A 17412-nucleotide genomic window follows, 5' to 3' on the forward strand; every position below is an offset into this window, starting at 1 on the left:
AAAGTGGCAGTAGGGTCATACTGCAACAGACCTGATAAATGATAAGAATCATTCATTGCATCACTACAGAAGTCACCAGCAGGAGGAGGGAGGTCCTGATTCTCCTATATAGATCTTTAGTTAGAACTGGAGAGTTTAATAAAAAACCGCATAGATGAGTTCTTGCTGGAAAAAAATATTTTAAGCAACAGACAGCATGGATTCATGAAAGACAGAAGCTGTCTGATTTCTTTTTATGAGGGGGTGAGCAAAACCTTGGACAGAGGGGTGGCGGTGGATGTGATATACTTGGATTTTGCAAAAGTGTTTGACACAGTTCCCCCCACATGGCTAATGTGTAAGGTAAAGTCTACAGGCTTGGAAAAATCTGTATGTAAATGGGCAGAAAATTGGCTAAAAGATTGTATTCAGAGAGTAGTGGTTAATGATTCATACTCTGAATGGTCTACGGTTGTCAGTGGTGTACCCCAAGGTTCAGTGTTGGGACCCTTACTTTTTAATATATTTATAAATGATATAGGGTCTGGGATTAAAAATACCATTTCAGTCTTTGCAGATGACACCAAGCTGTGCAGTGAAATAATGTCCTTACAGCATGTCTCAAATTTATAAGCCGAGGGGGGAGTACAACTGGGGAAATCAATGGTGGAGAAGGATCTGGGAGTTCTGGTAGATCACAAGCTTAATAATGGCATACAATGCCAAGCTGCGGTTTCTAAAGCGAGCAAAATCCTCTCTTGTATTAAAAGAGGTATAGACTCCAGAGAGAGAGATATTATTTTATCTGGAATATGCTGTTCAATTTTGGGCACCAATTCACAAAAATAACATTGGGGAACTGGAGAAAGTACAGAGAAGGGCAACCTAACTAATAAGAGGCATGGAGGAGCTCAGCTATAAGGAAAGATTAGAGGAACTGAATTTATTCTCTCTTGAGAAGAGGAGATTAAGGGGGCATATGATCAACATGTATAAATACATCAGTGGTTCATATAGTGAACTCGGTGTAGAGCTATTCACTGTGAGATCATCACAGAGGACAAGGGGGCACTCTTTACGTCTGGAGGAAAAGAAATTTAATTTCCAAATACAGAAAGGTTTCTTCACAGTAAGAGCTGTGAAAATGTGGATTAGACTCCCTCAAGTCCCACCAATCACTTGGTGTTCATGTGATCTGGTGTGGGTGTCAATGTTAAATTGACACCCCGAAACAAGTTGCAAAACGCAGTGCGATTGCCAGAAATCGCATTGCATAGGTGAGAACATTCATGCGATTCAGGTGCGTGTTAAAAAAAGGGTCCTGCACCTTTTTGGTGCAGATATGATGCAATTTGCACAGGAATGCTGTGCGATTTCTGTGTGAATTAAATGCAGTGTCACGCACCGCATTCGTGGGATCCCGGTCTTAATCCATTCTTGTAATTATTCACTTCTGCCACACTGCAGAACCAGGACAGTGAAACCACAATTTTAGTGTGGCTTTACAGCTTCCTTCAATACCCGCCTGCTTATTAGAATAAATATTCATATTGGCATACTGCTAAGGGCCTTCCTGAGCCTCCCTCTTGGGGCAAACTGGCTAAAAACTGTCCCCGCCAGCAGCCCCACTCTCCTCTCTTTATGCATTCACAGGTCATAGAGGCAGCAGCGGGAACCATTGGATCCTTCTGCTGTTTGTCAAATCCTGTGAGGAGGGAGCGAGGGAAGTGGTCTAGCCTCGCTGTGAGTGTCTATGGATGCTCTCAGCCTGGCTCAGGAGCGCACTGCATGAGTGATCCCATAGCGCGCAGCTTGCTATTGGGGCATTTGGAAGGGAGAAGGCGCCAAGAGCACTAGTAGGACCCCAGATTAGGAGGAAAGGGACCGCTCTGAGCAAAACCATTGCACAGAGCAGGTAAGTATAACATGTTTATTATTTTAATTAAAAAAAACAATCAGTTTAACACAAGCTGCAGATTAAAAAACAATTTAAACAACTTTTGAAACCACATTAATGTTTTAAAGCTTATACTGTATGAGATTTTATTGATTCTGCTTAGATCTATTTTATTTCTATGTTGTACTTACTGCTGCATTCCAACCTATAGCTGTGTTTTGTATAGAAATCGGACATATAAAGATTATATTGGCTAAATGGTTAGCACTTCCACCTGGCAGTACTAAGGTCATCAGTTTGAATCCCAACCACGGCACCACCTGCCTGGAGTTTGCATGTTCTCCCTGTGCCTGCGTGGGTTTCCTCCGGGTACTCCGATTTCCTCCCACAATCCGAAGATATGCTGGTAGGTTAATTGGCTCCTGTCTAAATTGGCCCTAGTATGTGTATGTATGAATGTGAGTTAGGGACCTTACATTGTACACCCCTTGAGGGTTAGGGACTGATGTGAATGTACAATATATATATGTAAAGCGCTGCGTAAATTGATGGCACTGTATAAGTACCTGAAATAAATAATAAATAATATTGATCAACAAGTTTACCCATTTAGTGCTATAACCTGAAAAATAAACAAGATAAATGTACAGCATATCCTTGAAGGCACGATGTTTGTTCATAATATGCCTACTGCAATCAAGTGTAACTTTTTTGGAACTTCATTTTCATTTTCTAGTAGATCAGCTTGTCTGAGTATGTTTACTATGATTTTTTTTTTTTTTCTAGGAGTGGTAAATAGATGTGTATATAGCACATCAAAGGCTGCTGTGATTGGTCTAACTAAATCGGTTGCTGCAGATTTCATTGATCAAGGAATAAGGTGTAACTGTATATGCCCAGGTATGTACAATATCAGTATGGTACCATTATTATTATTATTATTATTATTATTATACAGGATGTATATAGCGCCAACAGTTTGCTCAGCGGTTTACAATATAACGGGAGACAATACAGCAACAATACAAGAGGCAAAGGAGGGCCCTGCTCCTTGGAGCTTACAATCTAGGAGGGAGGGGCTAGTGGTACAAAAGGTAGTAAGGTGTGGGGGATGGACTGGTTGGAAGAGTAGAAGATTATTATCCTGAGGGCAGGATAGGCTTCCCTGAAGAGATAGGTTTTCAGAGATCGCCTAAAAGTGAGCAGAGTAGGCGATAGTCTGATAAATAGAGGTAGAGAGTTCCAGAGGATGGGGGAAGCTCTGGAAAAGTCCTGGAGACGAGCATGGGAGGAGGAGACAAGGGAGCTAGAGAGCAGGAGGTCTTGCGAGGAGCGGCTAGTACGGTTTGGGTGATATTTAGATTTACCAAATTTAAAGCAGTTGTAAAGCTAGATTTTTCTTCCTAAAATAAAAAAAAAATGTTATTCTTACCTGCTGTGTGCAATGGTATTACACAGAGTGGCCCCAAACTTCCTCTTCTTGGGTCCCCCACTGACGCACTCAGCTCTTCCACTTCTGTGTGTACACAGGCTGCCTGTCATTCTCTTCTATCACTAGCGATGGGAGTGACATCTCCTTGTCTCAGATACAGAGGGATTGATTTCATAGGGACAAACAAGCAGCCGCTTAGCGATCCTGCAGCTGGTAATTTCATCAAATTGTCAGTGGCAGGATCGCTAGTGGCAGTCACCCAATTGACATCAGTCTAAAAACTTTAACTTCCCATTTCCTGCAATTTTTCCTGCACGTTCCTGAAAATAAAAAGGTTTTCTATTATATCCACTGTAATGTAAACATTTTTAGTGGAAGAAAACATAGGTCAGCGGTTCTCAACCTGTGGGTCGCGACCCCTTTGGGGGTCGCATGACCCTTTCACAGGGGTCACCTAAGACCATTGGAAAACACATATTTCCGATGGTCTTAGGAATCGAGACACCGCTCCTTTATCCGTCTCCAGGCAGGTCAGCCCACATGCAGATACACCCACATACGAGTACCCGGCGTGATGACATCATCGCGCCAACCCCATCACAAACAGCCCATACAAATACAGGTGTATGTGACAGGGTTGGCACCATAATGTACTTATGTGGACCCAGGGGCGGACTGACCATTTGGAAACTCGGGCACTGCCCGAGGGCCCGGGGTCAGTAGGGGGCCCCATGAGATGCCCCTGGTACCTTTTCATAGGCTTTTTTGGGTGTGGTTTGAGTGTGGGTGAGGACACCGGGGCCCCATGATCCCCTATTGCCCGGGGGCCCCATGAGTTGTCAGTCTGCCCCTGTGTGGACCAGTCACACGTGTAAAGAGCAGCTGCTGTGAAGAAAGCAGCTGCTGTGTTGAAATCAGCTACTCTGTTAAAAGCAGCTACTGTGTTGAAAGCAGAAGTATTGGAGGTAAAACGACACTTCATGAATTATAATTACTGGGTAAATGTAAAATCATGAAAATACATCCTGCATATCAGATATTTACATTACGATTCATAATAGTAGCAAAATTACAGTTATGAAGTAGCAACGAAAATAATTTTATGGTTGGGGGGGGTCACCACAACATGAGGAACTGTATTAAAGGGTCGCGGCATTAGGAAGGTTGAGAACCACTGATTTAATTAAAGGGATCTATGCACTATCATCGTTTTTAAGTGTGAATGGACTATTGGACATTCGGTAGCGTAGATGCATCCTCCGATGTGTTCCTTTCTATTATGAACATGCAGGTCAGAAAAAATATAAATAGCATGTACGATGCTTAGTTATATGCGCAGCAATCATTTTAATGCTTCTTAATATTTCATCAGTGGAGAAAGTGTTTGTTCACGCTTGCAGTCAAGGGATGGTAAAAGCAGGCAGTTGAGCTGTAGGTTTTCCTCCCCTGGCCTTGGCAAAATAAAAAAATACCCTGTTACATTCAGTGGGCAGTACTGCCATAGAATGCAACCCCTTAAAGTTAATGGGGTCATCCTGCAATAGCCCTGGAACCATTGCAATGTATGCATTTGTGACACGGTAGTTGAGCCTTTTTGAGGTTAAAACATATCGCCTCCCAGCTGCCTGTCAACTGCACTCTGAAAAGAGATCGACCACAAATAGTTTTTCAGAGGTTGCAAGGGCTGCTGCACATAACAATAAGCCCAATGGACCAATATTTAAATGTAAAGTTATATAGGAAGTTGGGGCAATGTCCTTTTATATGTTCTGACTCCAATATTTGCCCGAATAAGATTACCTTTCAGCTTACCAGTCTTTCCTTAAGACTATCCAATTCGTGCTTTTGTGTTATTGGATGATAAATCTCCAGGACTGCATTAAGAGGGCTAAATCATTTGGGCCCAATAACATGGGTAGGCCTAAGGGTAAAACAAATATAAATGCCTAAGCACAATTCTGCAACGTTGACATGTGTTAGTAAAACCGTACATATCATCACAACTACTTTGTACATCCAGGTGGATTATACCTTGTTTTTTTTCTGGACAAATTGGGCTTTCATTTGGTGGTAAATGGTAATGAATAGCTCCTAATTTTTTTTTTATTATCAAAGGAAAACTGGCCCAAAATAGTAAAATAAAAAAAATTGTTTTTCTTTTATTTAGCAGTGTGTTTCTTGTTATGACCATAACCTACCTCCATAGAACAACCCAAAATACATTCTCCAGCTCTTGCCAGTCGCAGCGATACCATATATGTGTATGTTATTTGTTGTTTGTACCCGTAGTACAGCCCAGAAACAATAGTGCGCATTTTGTTTTTGTCTTTTTTTTTTTTTTTTTTTTTTTTTTTTTACCTAAAACACACTGACATTAACGCTAACTGACACTGATACCAATTTCTTTTTAAATCCTGACCTTTGACCCTGACCCAAACACTAACCCTGGTACTGAACTAGATCAAACCTTGATCTAGGTATTTTTCTTTATTTTTTAATATTTATCTTTTTTTTCTTTTTTTTTTTAACAAACATTTTTTTATCTCTCTATGTCAGGAGTTAGAGAGATACAATGTATCTCTCTTCTCCATTCATAGAGAGAGAAAAAACAAGGGGGCCGGGCTGCACAGGGACTGATCACTGTGATAGCCAATCAGAGGCTATCACAGCGATCACGTGACCCAGAATCGGGAGTCCTGGGTCCCGATCATTAGAACGGGACCCGGGGCTCTCAGTGACACTGCGGTCTCTGTGCTGGGAGTGCACCGAGCGGCGCATTCCCAGCACAAAGACAGGTACACAAATGTGCGGCCCCACGGAAAAAAGCCCAGTTCTGTGAGTCCGCATATTTGTGTGCCGTCGGCGTCAAGGGGTTAAAAAAAAAAAAGAGATATGTATATACATATATATAAGGTTACTGTGCCTTTAAATTTTAAAGAGAGTTTGGGCGGGAAAACAAGTAGCACGTGACCTGGGAGAAAATTCCAGAAGGTCACATGACTAGTGGAAAGTTCTAGAAAGTGGGGCTCATTATATATACTATATATATAGGAGCTCCATCGGCGGGAGATTGCCAGCTGGTCCGTGTCAGTGCAACGAGCTCCCTCCCCTTTTTGTCGCAAGGCACGTTATGTGGTATTGTCACCCTTTACATTTAAAGGGAGGACTGTTGTTATATTTATTCAGTTTGATCTCTAGTCCTTAACCACTTGCCCTCCTGAGGATTTACCCCCCTTAACCTCCTTGGCGGTATTCCCGAGTGTAGCTCGGGGTAACATTTCAGTACCAAAAGCGGTAACCCCGAGCTACACTCGGGAATACCATGCGGCGCTGCTCCGGCATGTGTTCTTCACTTACCTTACCCTGCGCTCCCACGATGTGTCCCCTGCAGCGTCCCCGGCCATCTCCTCCGGCCGATGCCGGCATCCGGCTTCTGTGTCCTGTCCCTGTGACGTCGGGACGTACGGGCGCCGCCGGCGGCGGGAAATTTAAAAATTTTAAAAAAATGTCATTTTTTTTTTTTTACATTTTACATAGTAAAACATTGCTGTTTCAACCTATTTCACATACATATTGTCCCTAGTGCGTTGTCCTGTGCCCTGCCTGCATTTTGTCTGTTCTTTCTGCCTGGAAACTGAGAAATGTCCATGGCGTCCAAAAAGTGTCCCTTTAGGTCAAAAGCGGTTTAGATCAGCTAGAGAACAGCGATAGTAAATCAGAACCACTTGCAGAATTGAGTGATAATGATTCGTGGGGGAAATTCGTCATCAGAAACTGAAAACGATTTTGCGACTGAGCTCAGCAATGTGCGAACTTGGCGCTCTATTTCACATTTCAGTGTTTTTGGTTTGATTATATTATTGAATTAAATTTTTTATTTTTATATTATTTTTATGATTATTTATTAAATTATAATTTATGATTTTGTGTTTCAAATTTTATCATACCCGGGATGTTTACTAGACTCTTGTTCGGACAGATTTCAGTGAGTTTTTCCTAAAAATTACAGCCTACAATAAAAAAAATACATATTTCCATGCAAAAAAATGGTACCGCTTTCAGCACCAAAAATCTGAACTAATCATACCGCCAGGGAGGTTAATGACCAGGCCTCTTTTTGCTACTCAGCGCTTCACTAATTCAACTGATAATTGCGCGGTCATGCAATGCTGCACCCAAACAAAATTTACGTCCTTTTTTTCACACAACTAGAGCTTTCTTTTGGTGGTATTTGATCACCTGTGCGCTTTATTTTTCACGCTATAAACAAAAAAAGACCAAATATTTTGAAGAAAAACTATATTTTTTACTTTCAGCTATAAAAAATATATAGTAAACTCAAAGTTAGTTATAAATTTAGGCCAAAATGTATCCTGCTACATGTTTTTGGTAAAAAAAAATCCCAATAAGTGTATATTGATTGCTTGGTGTGAAAGTTATAGAGTCTACAAACTATGGTATAGATACTGCAATTTATGCCATTTTTTTGCTATACAGCGCTGCGCTAGTTTAACGGACAATTACGCAGTCATGCAATACAGTACATAAATGAAATTTACCTCCTTTTTTTCCCCATAAATTGAGCTTTCTTTCGGTGGTATTTGATCGCCTGTGCGGTTTTTATTTTTTGCGCTATAAAAAAAAAAAAGGCTGACAATTTTGAGGGAAAAAAAACAATATTTTGGACTTTTTGCTATAAAACATTTCCAGTAAAAAAAAATTTAAAAATCAAATTTAGTCATAAATTTCTGCCAAAATGTATTCTGCAACATGTCTTTGCTAAAAAAAAAAACCCAATACGTGTAAATTAATTGGTTTACGTGAAAGTTATAGCGTTTACAAATGGCGGCAAAGATACTCGGATTTTTAATTTTTTTTTATACTAATAATGGCGGCAATCAGCGACTTATGGCGGCGATCAGCGACTTATGGTGGGACTGCGGTGGACATTCTGACACGGGGGGAACTGACTTGGGGTCACTGACATCCCCAGTGACACCAATACAGTGATCATTGCAAAAAAAACCACTGACACTGTACTAATGGCACTCGGGAGGAAGGGGTTAATTTTTTTATTCACTGAAAGGGTTAACTGTGTGAGGGGAGTGTTTTACTAGGGGGCAGGGGTGTATACTGCACGGGGACACGCTAATCCGGAGAGATAAACTCTTCTCTCCCGATCAGCGTGTCAGGAGCTGTCAGGGAACTGACAGAAAGCAGAGCTACTGCAGCCCTGCTCTCTGTCAGTGATTGCCGCTAATCGGCGGGTCACAGCCGGTAATGACCGGCTGTGACCCAGCGACTGACACCCGCGGCCGGGATCGGCGGTGCAGGTATGGCAGCGGCGTGCCCCCTACCTGTTTTTCAAAAGCGCGTTTTAAAACGTGCTTTTGCCCAGCCGTACCGCCCTGCCGCCGTATTTCTAGAGTGGCTGGGCGGCAAGTGGTTAATGACTAAGCTATATGATTGTTATTTGATAAGAGAAGTATAAACTTGATTATTAATTATTTATAATATTTGTTATTATCTATTTATTTAAACCAATGAAGTGCCACGGCCAAAATTTTGCCATTAACTACCTCCCGCCCACCATATAGTAATATGACGGGCACAAGGTGGTTCTCTCGTTCTGGGAGGACGTCATATGACGTCCTCCCATTCTCACTGCGCATGCGCGGCGATCGGTGGTGCGCTGTGTCCCTCGGACACAGCGGATCACGGAAAGAGCCGAAGATGTGTGGCTCGGTCATGTGATCAGCTCTGTCCAATCACAGCTGATCACATGTAAACAGGGAAATGCCGGTCATCGGCATTTCTCTCCTCTCGAGCTGTCACGCTTACAGCTTGAGAGGAGAGCCGGTAATCAGATTTCCGCAGAGGGGACATGTACACTGATCATCAGGGCATAAGGGGAGCGTATAGGAATGCTAAAACATTGTAAGATGCTCACCAATAGTACCTCTATGTATCTCACATGTAGCCACCTCAGGATTATCCAAGAGAAATGCAAGTGCCAAAGATCTAATATAAATAGTAGTGATTCAATGCTCACATGCCAATGAGCAGCTGTCACTATTTGGCACCAAATGTGGTAAGTAATTAAGTATATTGGTTCTCCCCCCATCTTGCTGTACAAACAGTATCATGGCTGCCATTCATGGTCCCCCGGCCCCACGAGTATGCATCGCCACCACGAGGTGACATCACGTGTATGCACGGCGCATCCAACCAGCCGCGGCCCAACAACGGCACCGCAAACACACCCAGCAGCCCAGGAAAAAGGGTATGCTGACCCCTGCTGGGGAGAACGCATATTGCAGATACCCAAGATTAAGGCTGGAAAACACAAGGCCCCCCTGAGGAAAGAAACCCTGGGGGGACCCGTGCGTGTCGGGTGGTGGATGGCAACGCCAGACCACCCCAAGACTGTCAGTGAGAGCATCCACCCTTCAATATAAAAAAAATAGCATAATGATGCAAGTGGTACATACAGAGTATTACTGAGATACAAAAAGGAAAACGCCAAGGAAAAAGCATAAACGGTATAAATAAAATAATACATACAGTGGGGCAAAAAAGTATTTAGTCAGCCACCAATTGTGCAAGTTCTCCCACTTAAAGAGATGAGAGAGGCTTGTAATTGGCATCATAGGTAGACCTCAACTATGAGAGACAAAATGACAAAAAAAAATCCAGACAATCACATTGGCTGATTTAGAAAGAATTTATTTGCAAATTATGGTGGAAAATAAGTATTTGGTCAATATCAAAAGTTCATCTCAATACTTTGTTATATATCCTTTGTTGGCAATGACAGAGGTCAAACGTTTCCTGTAAGTCTTCACAAGGTTGGCACACACTGTTGCTGGTATGTTGGCCCATTCCTCCATGCAGATCTACTCTAGAGCAGTGATGTTTTGGGGCTGTCGCTGGGCAACACGGACTTTCAACTCCCTCCAAAGGTTTTCTATGGGGTTGAGATCTGGAGAATGGCTAGGCCACTCCAGGACCTTGAAATGCTTCTTACGAAGCCACTCCTTCATTGCCGGGCGGTATGTCCTTGTCATGTTGGAAGACCCAGCCACGTTTCATCTTCAATGCCCTTGCTGATGGAAGGAGGTTTGCACTCAAAATCTCACGATACATGGCCCCATTCATTCTGTCCTGTACATGGATCAGTCGTCCTGGTCCCTTTGCAGAGAAACAACCCCAAAGCATGATGTTGCCACCCCCATGCTTCACAGTAGGAATGGTGTTCTTTGGATGCAACTCAGCATTCTCTCTCCTCCAAACACGACGAGTTGTGTTTCTACCAAACAGTTCTATTTTGGTTTCATCTGACCATATGACTTTCTCCCAATCCTCTTCTGGATCATCCAAATGCTCTCTAGCAAACTTCAGACGGGCCCGGACATGTACTGGCTTAAGCAGGGGGACACGTCTGGCACTGCAGGATCTGAGTCCCTGGCGGCGTAGTGTGTTACTGATGGTAGCCTTTGTTACGTTGGTCCCAGCTCTCTGCAGGTCATTCACTAGGTCCCCCAGTGTGGTCCTGGGATTTTTGCTCACCGTTCTTGTGATCATTTTGACCCCACGGGGTGAGATCTTGTGTGGAGCCCCAGATCGAGGGAGATTATCAGTGGTCTTGTATGTCTTCCATTTTCTAATTATTGCTCCCACAGTTGATTTGTTCACACCAAGCTGCTTGCCTATTGCAGATTCAGTCTTCCCAGCCTGGTGCAGGTCTACAATTTTGTTTCTGGTGTCCTTCGACAGCTCTTTGGTCTTCACCATAGTGGAGTTTGGAGTGTGACTGTTTGAGGTTGTGGACAGGTGTCTTTTATACTGATAACAAGTTCAAACAGGTGCCATTGATACAGGTAATGAGTGCAGGACAGAGGAGCCTCTTAAAGAAGAAGGTACAGGTCTGTGAGAGCCAGAAATCTTGCTTGTTTTAGGTGACCAAATACTTATTTTCCACCATAATTTTCAAATAAATTCTTTCCAAATCAGCCAATGTGATTGTCTGAATTTCTTTTCTCATTTTGTCTCTCATAGTTGAGGTCTACCTATGAAGCCAATTACAGGCCTCTCTCATCTTTTTAAGTGGGAGAACTTGCACAATTGGTGGCTGACTAAATACTTTTTTGCCCCACTGTACATGGCACAATACATGGAATAGATGAAAAATTACAAATCCCTTTCACACACCCCAGAGCGAAACTCAGGCAGAAATGGTTTGAAATTAAGGGCCTCATTTGGGCCAGGTGAATTGAACAGCTCTAGACATCGAATACCAGATTTTCAATAAGCTACCAGGGTGATTCTATAGCTACTTCTCATCTCCTGTGTTGGGACCATCACAGATACCTGAGTTTCATGTATGCTTTCTAGTAAAACCCTTTGAAACCAACAAGTGCTGAATGAAGGGTAGAAAGAGTTCTTATACTTTGGACCACCAGTTTATACTTTCTATCTGTTTAGGAACTGTGGACACCCCATCTTTAAGAGAACGAATCCAAGCCAGACCAGACCCTGAGCAGGTAAGAAGGCAGCACCATATCAATATAATTAAGTTATATACCAACACATTGGTGCTTATATGTTGTGTTTTGTCCATGGTTGGAATAGGCTTTGAAGGACTTTCTGGCAAGGCAGAAGACTGGCAGAATGTGTACTGCTGAAGAAGTAGCACATCTTTGTGTATATTTGGCTTCTGATGAAGTAAGTTATGTGCGCACATCTGTTTAAATGTTACATCTGGGGTTGGTTCTAGTTGCAACAATAACTTAAAAGGGGCAAAAATAAATTATTTGAATAACTGCCTACTTACTCATAACCAGAGACTGAGCTCCTTGTTTTTGGGTTTTGTGCTGGAATTGGAAACATATAAATAATGTTTGTTATAAGAAGTCAATTCTATATCTCACATTTAGAGGTAGGTATTTTATCTCCATTTTAAGTACCTCACTGTGGCCTTAAAGTGGTTCTAAAGCCTAAACATTTTTTTCCTTAATACATTTCTTGCATTAAAGTGGTAGTAAGCTTTCATTTTTTATTATTACCTACAGGTAAGATTACAATAAGGCTTACCTGTAGGTAAAATGAATATCCCCTAAACGTGCACCGAGATATTCGTGTAAGCAGCAGTCGGTGACGTCACTGGTGCATGCGCTCTGAAGGAGTAGTCACCTGTGCTGTTTCTTTAGAGCTGTGTGCTGAGGCTGAGACTCCATTCAAATGGCCACAGCCTGCAAACCTGGAAGAAGGAGCAGGTGAAGAGGGAATCCTCTGCAGCAGTGACCGCGCACTGCTGGAGGGCTTCGCTTTCCAGGTAAGTTTTCATAATGTGCTGGTATGCAATGCATACTAGCACATTATGATATTGCCTTGCAGGAAGAAACTTTTTTTTTTTTTCTTCTAACAAGTGGTTTACTACCGCTTTAAGGTAAAAAAAAATGTTTAGGCATCGGTGTTGGCCCTTCACCCCCTTTATACTTAACTGAGCCCTCATTTGATCAAGCGCTTTGCACATCTGCAGCTCTTCTCTCCCCTCACTTCTGGGTCTCACAGGCTTTGCTGAGGTAGTGGGAACTATTTGCTCCCACTGCTGTCAATCAAAGCTAGTGATGAGGGAGTGGGGCTGAGTCCCACTGTTTTAATGGACGCAACAGCGGGGTTCGGCAGCGAGCCTGCATGAGTGCCCCCAGGGAAAGCGGCTTCTTATTGGGGGCACTAGCCAGAGAGGAGTACCTAGGCGCGCCAGCGGGGGACCCGAGAAGAAGAGGTTTGGGGTCGCTCTGTGCAATTTTATGCACTGAGCAAGTATGTTTAGACATGTTTGTTATTTAGCAATTGTTTTCCTTTACAACCACTTTAATGGTTGTACTGTTACCCTAGACTCAAGCCTTACACCGAACAGCCAGTAAGGCCACAAATTCCACTTATGAGGGCAAAGAAGCCTGAAATGGCTGTATGCAAGTTGGTCTTACTGGCTCTGTAAAATGTAAAACAATATCTGTGGTATGCACCAGTGTTTCTTGATGCACTGATGGCTAAAAAGGAATGTTTTGCCTTACTCCGCCCACTTGCCCATAAGCAAAGATTGAGCTCCTTGTTTTCAGATTTTGTGCTGAAAGTGAGGACAGGTAAATATTTACTGTTGTCAAAAGGCAATGAGACAATATGCAACTCTCAAAATACAGTATCTCATGGAAGTGAGTACACCCCTCACATTTTTGTAAATATTTTGTTATATCTTTTCATGTGACAACACTGAAGAAATGACACTTTGCTACAATGTAAAGTAGTGAGTGTACAGCTTGTATAACAGTGTAAATTTGCTGTCCCCTCAAATAACTCAACACACAGTCATTAATGTCTAAACTGCTGGCAACAAAAGTGAGTACAAAAATGTCCAAATTGCGCCCAAAGTGTCTATTTTGTGTGGCCACCATTATTTTCCAGCACTGCCTTAACCTTCTTGGGCATGGAGTTCACCAGAGCTTCACAGGTTACCACTGGAGTCCTCTTGCACTCCTCCATGACGACATCACGGAGCTGGTGGATGTTAGAGACCTTGCGCTCCTCCACCCTCCATTTGAGGCTGCTTCACAGATACTCAATAGGGTTTAGGTCTGGAGACATGCTTGGCCAGTCCATCACCTTTACCCTCTGCCTCTTCAGCAAGGCACTGGTCATCTTGGAGGTGTGTTTGGGGTCGTTATCGTGTTGGAATATTGCCCTGCGGCCCAGTCTCTGAAGGGAGGGGATCATGCTCTGCTTAAGTGTGTCACAGTACATGTTGGCATTCATGGTTCCCTCAATGAACTGTAGTTCCCCAGTACCAGCAGCACTCATGCAGCCCCAGACCATGACACTCCCACCACCATGCTTGACAGTAGGCAAGACACACTTGTCTTTGTACTCCTCACCTGGTTGCCGCCACACATGCTTGACACCATCTGAGCCAAATAAATTTATCTTGGTCTCATCAGACCACAGGACATAGTTCCAGTAATCCATGTCCTTAGTCTGCTTGTCTTCAGCAAACTGTTTGCGGGCTTTTTTGTGCATTATCTTTAGAAGAGGCTTCCTTCTGGGACGACAGCCATGCAGACCAATTTGATGCAGTGTGCGGCATATGGTCTGAGCTCTGACAGACTGACCCCCCCCACCCCTTCAACCTCTGCAGCAATGCTGGCAGCACTTGTACATCTATTTCCCAAAGACAACCTCTGGATATGATGCTGATCGCGTGCACTCGACTTCTGTGGTCGACCATGGCGAGGCCTGTTCCGAGTGGAACCTGTCCTGTTAAACTGCTGTATGGTCTTGGCCACCATGCTGTAGCTCAGTTTCAGGGTCTTGGCAGTCTTCTTATAGCCTAGGCCATCTTTATGTAGAGCAACAATTCTGCTTCTTTCTGCTTCCTTCTAGAAGTCCCAGACAGAGAAGTAAGCAAAACCCATGACTTGTTTATGGAACAACTGTGAAGGAATTTGATTCTATGCATTTTTTCCTTTATGACTCGTTGTTTCTGCTTCTTTTGTAGTGTGTCTAAACTGCAAATTTCAAAACAACCTAGTAAAGAATAATCTAAACACTCTGTAGTCTAGGGAGGACAAGTGTCCCTTATCTTTTGTCAAATAAAACTTCCAAAGTTGAGCATGAACCTATTGCAGGAATTCTATATCTATCTTACTTTATGGCTAGTTACTTGCTTAGTCACACTTAAAGTGAAATTCCAGCCATTTTTTTGTTTATTAAAAGTCAGGAGCTACAAAAACTGTGAGAGTGAAAGAGTGAAGAATTCACTCTCCACTGACCAGAAAGATAAGTATACAACTTCTGGTAAAGCCTGGAACTAATTTTTTCTCAGCATTTTGACAGAGACAATTGAACCTCAAGAGAAAAAATCTCCTGCAACAGTACAAAAAAAGCAATTTAATATGTAGGAGATTTTAAAATCATGTTCCTGTGGCCCTAAGAACACTTACAAACAGATAATATAAATTCCATGCAGATTGGGTCTTGACCTGTAATTGGTATCAAGATGCAATTCAGCAGCACTTCAAAAAAACATACATAATCCTCTAGAGGTATGTTCTGCACACACTATTACACCGCCATTACAGAACTATAAACTGAAATGGGTTTTCCAGGAAAACAAAACCTTGGATCTTTGCTTCTGGTCGCAAAAGGAATACTAAGTTTGGCATTTCTAAATTCCCTCAGAAAATGTTAGTTTCTTGGCAGTTCTGCCCTCTGTCTTTTTGAGTCACTGATCCAAAATAAGACAACAGGTTTAGCTTAATTTTTTTAGAGCAATTCTATATAACTGCAGCAGAACATGTTGCTTGTAAGAGAAAGCAAGAAGGACCAAAGGGGTATTTGCCCTGGAAAATCCTTTTGAAAATATGTTTACTGCAAAGAGCATTATATTGCTTAGTACTGGTTTAAATGTTTTTGTTTATAAACTTCTTTCTTTTTTCAGGCTGCCTATGTGACCGGTAATGCACATATTATTGATGGTGGCTGGAGTCTGTGAATTTGGATTTCCCACATGGGTAGTTGTACTACCATACATCAAGTGAAAGAGAGAAGAAAATACAGTTTATATTAAAGTTTAACTAATGTTCTTTTAACAAATCAATGCACAATAATGCATTTATTTTCTTATAGAAGATCATTTTCCACGTGTTTTGATGCAGCAGTTTTGTAAAGCAGGAAAGGCAGATGTTCAATTACTTTTCTTTCTTACAAATGGTGTAACAGCACACTGTACAATTATTTAGATAAAAATTCATAACATTTGATTACCTTTGTGTTTGCGTATGCATAGCTTTAAAGTAGAAATATAGACTAAACTTTTTTTTTTTCATTTTAGATAGCGGAAGGGGTTATAACCCCAGTCAGATTTTTTTTTTTCTGCCATCTGTGTCCCATTACAGAGATTTCCCTTCACTTCCTGTCCCATAGCCAAAACAGTAAGTGTGAGGAAATCCCTGAAAATTAAGGGCATCCCTCAGGGACCCCCAGGTCACCAGATCTTGTGTCCCCATTGGAAGATTTCCCCTCTATTACTTTTCTGGGAACAACCCAAAGTTTGGGATTTTCTTTTACTTTCAATGATAATGGTAAACACAGACAGCAAAAAACAAACAAACAGGTGTCCTGGTGTTCTCCACTCTATCTAAAACTAAAAAAAAATGTTGCCTTTAGTTTTAATTTAACTTACTTTTTTCAGTTTTGGATACAGTAGAGAAGGTTTAGAACCCCTGTGGGTTTATTTTTTGCTGTCTGTGTCCCATCTGTGTCCCATTAATTAACCTTCAATTTCTGTACCATAGATGCAAAATGAAGTTACAGGAAATATCTACAAAGTGAGGGGAATTCATCTCTTAGACAGCTGTTACTGGAACAGGTCTCCCACCTGAAAAAGTTCCCATCACCCTTTGTTTTGGAAACAATGCCCACCAGGACATAGACAAACCAAGAGGAGAACCCTTTCAATAAAATTGACAGAGGTTCTAATCTTTCCCTACTCCATCCAAAACTGAAAAAAGATTTTAGATATAAACACAGTTTAGTTATATTTGTTTATTTAACGAACTGAGTTTTCAACACGCATATGTGAATGAGCTCTTGATTGCATTTGGCAGCCTTTGGGCTTGTTCACATGTAAAGTTGGGGGGGTAAAAGCCTGTGGTTGAGTTGCTATCTTCCAATCCCTACCCCCTTTAGCTGCTGAGGCAGCATCCAAAGGTGTACACATTCTGCAGCGGGATTAAAACCCGTTGCTTTTGGTGGGTGCTACCGCCTGCCAATTATGACCCATTCTGGAAGCGCCCCACAACTGTATGCTTCTGCGGGGTCCAAAGGAGTTAAAGCAGATGGTGAGAAAGCAACACAACATTGCCTGCTTTAACTCCTTGTTTGCTGTACTGCACAAGATTGCAGGGCATTTGCAGAGTGGACTCATTAAATTGAATGGGTCATGCTCGGCAGGTGCTACACCCACCAACCATGACAGGGAGTAAAACTACTGCTGCGGCTGTGACATATGTACACCCCTGGCCACTGGAGCTAAAGGAGCTGCGGT

At 42.3% G+C, this 17412-nt stretch overlaps 1 protein-coding gene across 2 annotated transcripts in view; it reads left to right on the forward strand.

The window, feature by feature from the left end:
• The window catches only part of BDH2 (3-hydroxybutyrate dehydrogenase 2), a 36746-nt gene extending 20620 nt beyond the window's left edge, over positions 1-16126 (forward strand). Inside the window, exons 7-10 of one of the 2 annotated variants that reach the window (XM_089680530.1) lie at positions 2663-2776; positions 11793-11851; positions 11940-12032; positions 15805-16126. In XM_089680530.1, coding sequence (XP_089536656.1) covers positions 2663-2776; positions 11793-11851; positions 11940-12032; positions 15805-15858 — 320 coding nt within the window. In that variant the 3' untranslated portion in view covers positions 15859-16126. Of the gene's footprint in view, positions 1-2102; positions 2333-2662; positions 2777-11792; positions 11852-11939; positions 12033-15804 lie in introns of those variants that run through there. The other variant, XM_089680531.1, reaches the window with a different exon arrangement.
• The last annotated feature ends 1286 nt before the right edge of the window (positions 16127-17412 follow it).

Source organism: Staurois parvus, unplaced genomic scaffold (genome assembly GCF_062004578.1).
Source record: "Staurois parvus isolate SC_StPar_1 unplaced genomic scaffold, SC_StPar_1.0 ptg000244l, whole genome shotgun sequence".
NCBI classification, from domain to species: domain Eukaryota; kingdom Metazoa; phylum Chordata; class Amphibia; order Anura; family Ranidae; genus Staurois; species Staurois parvus.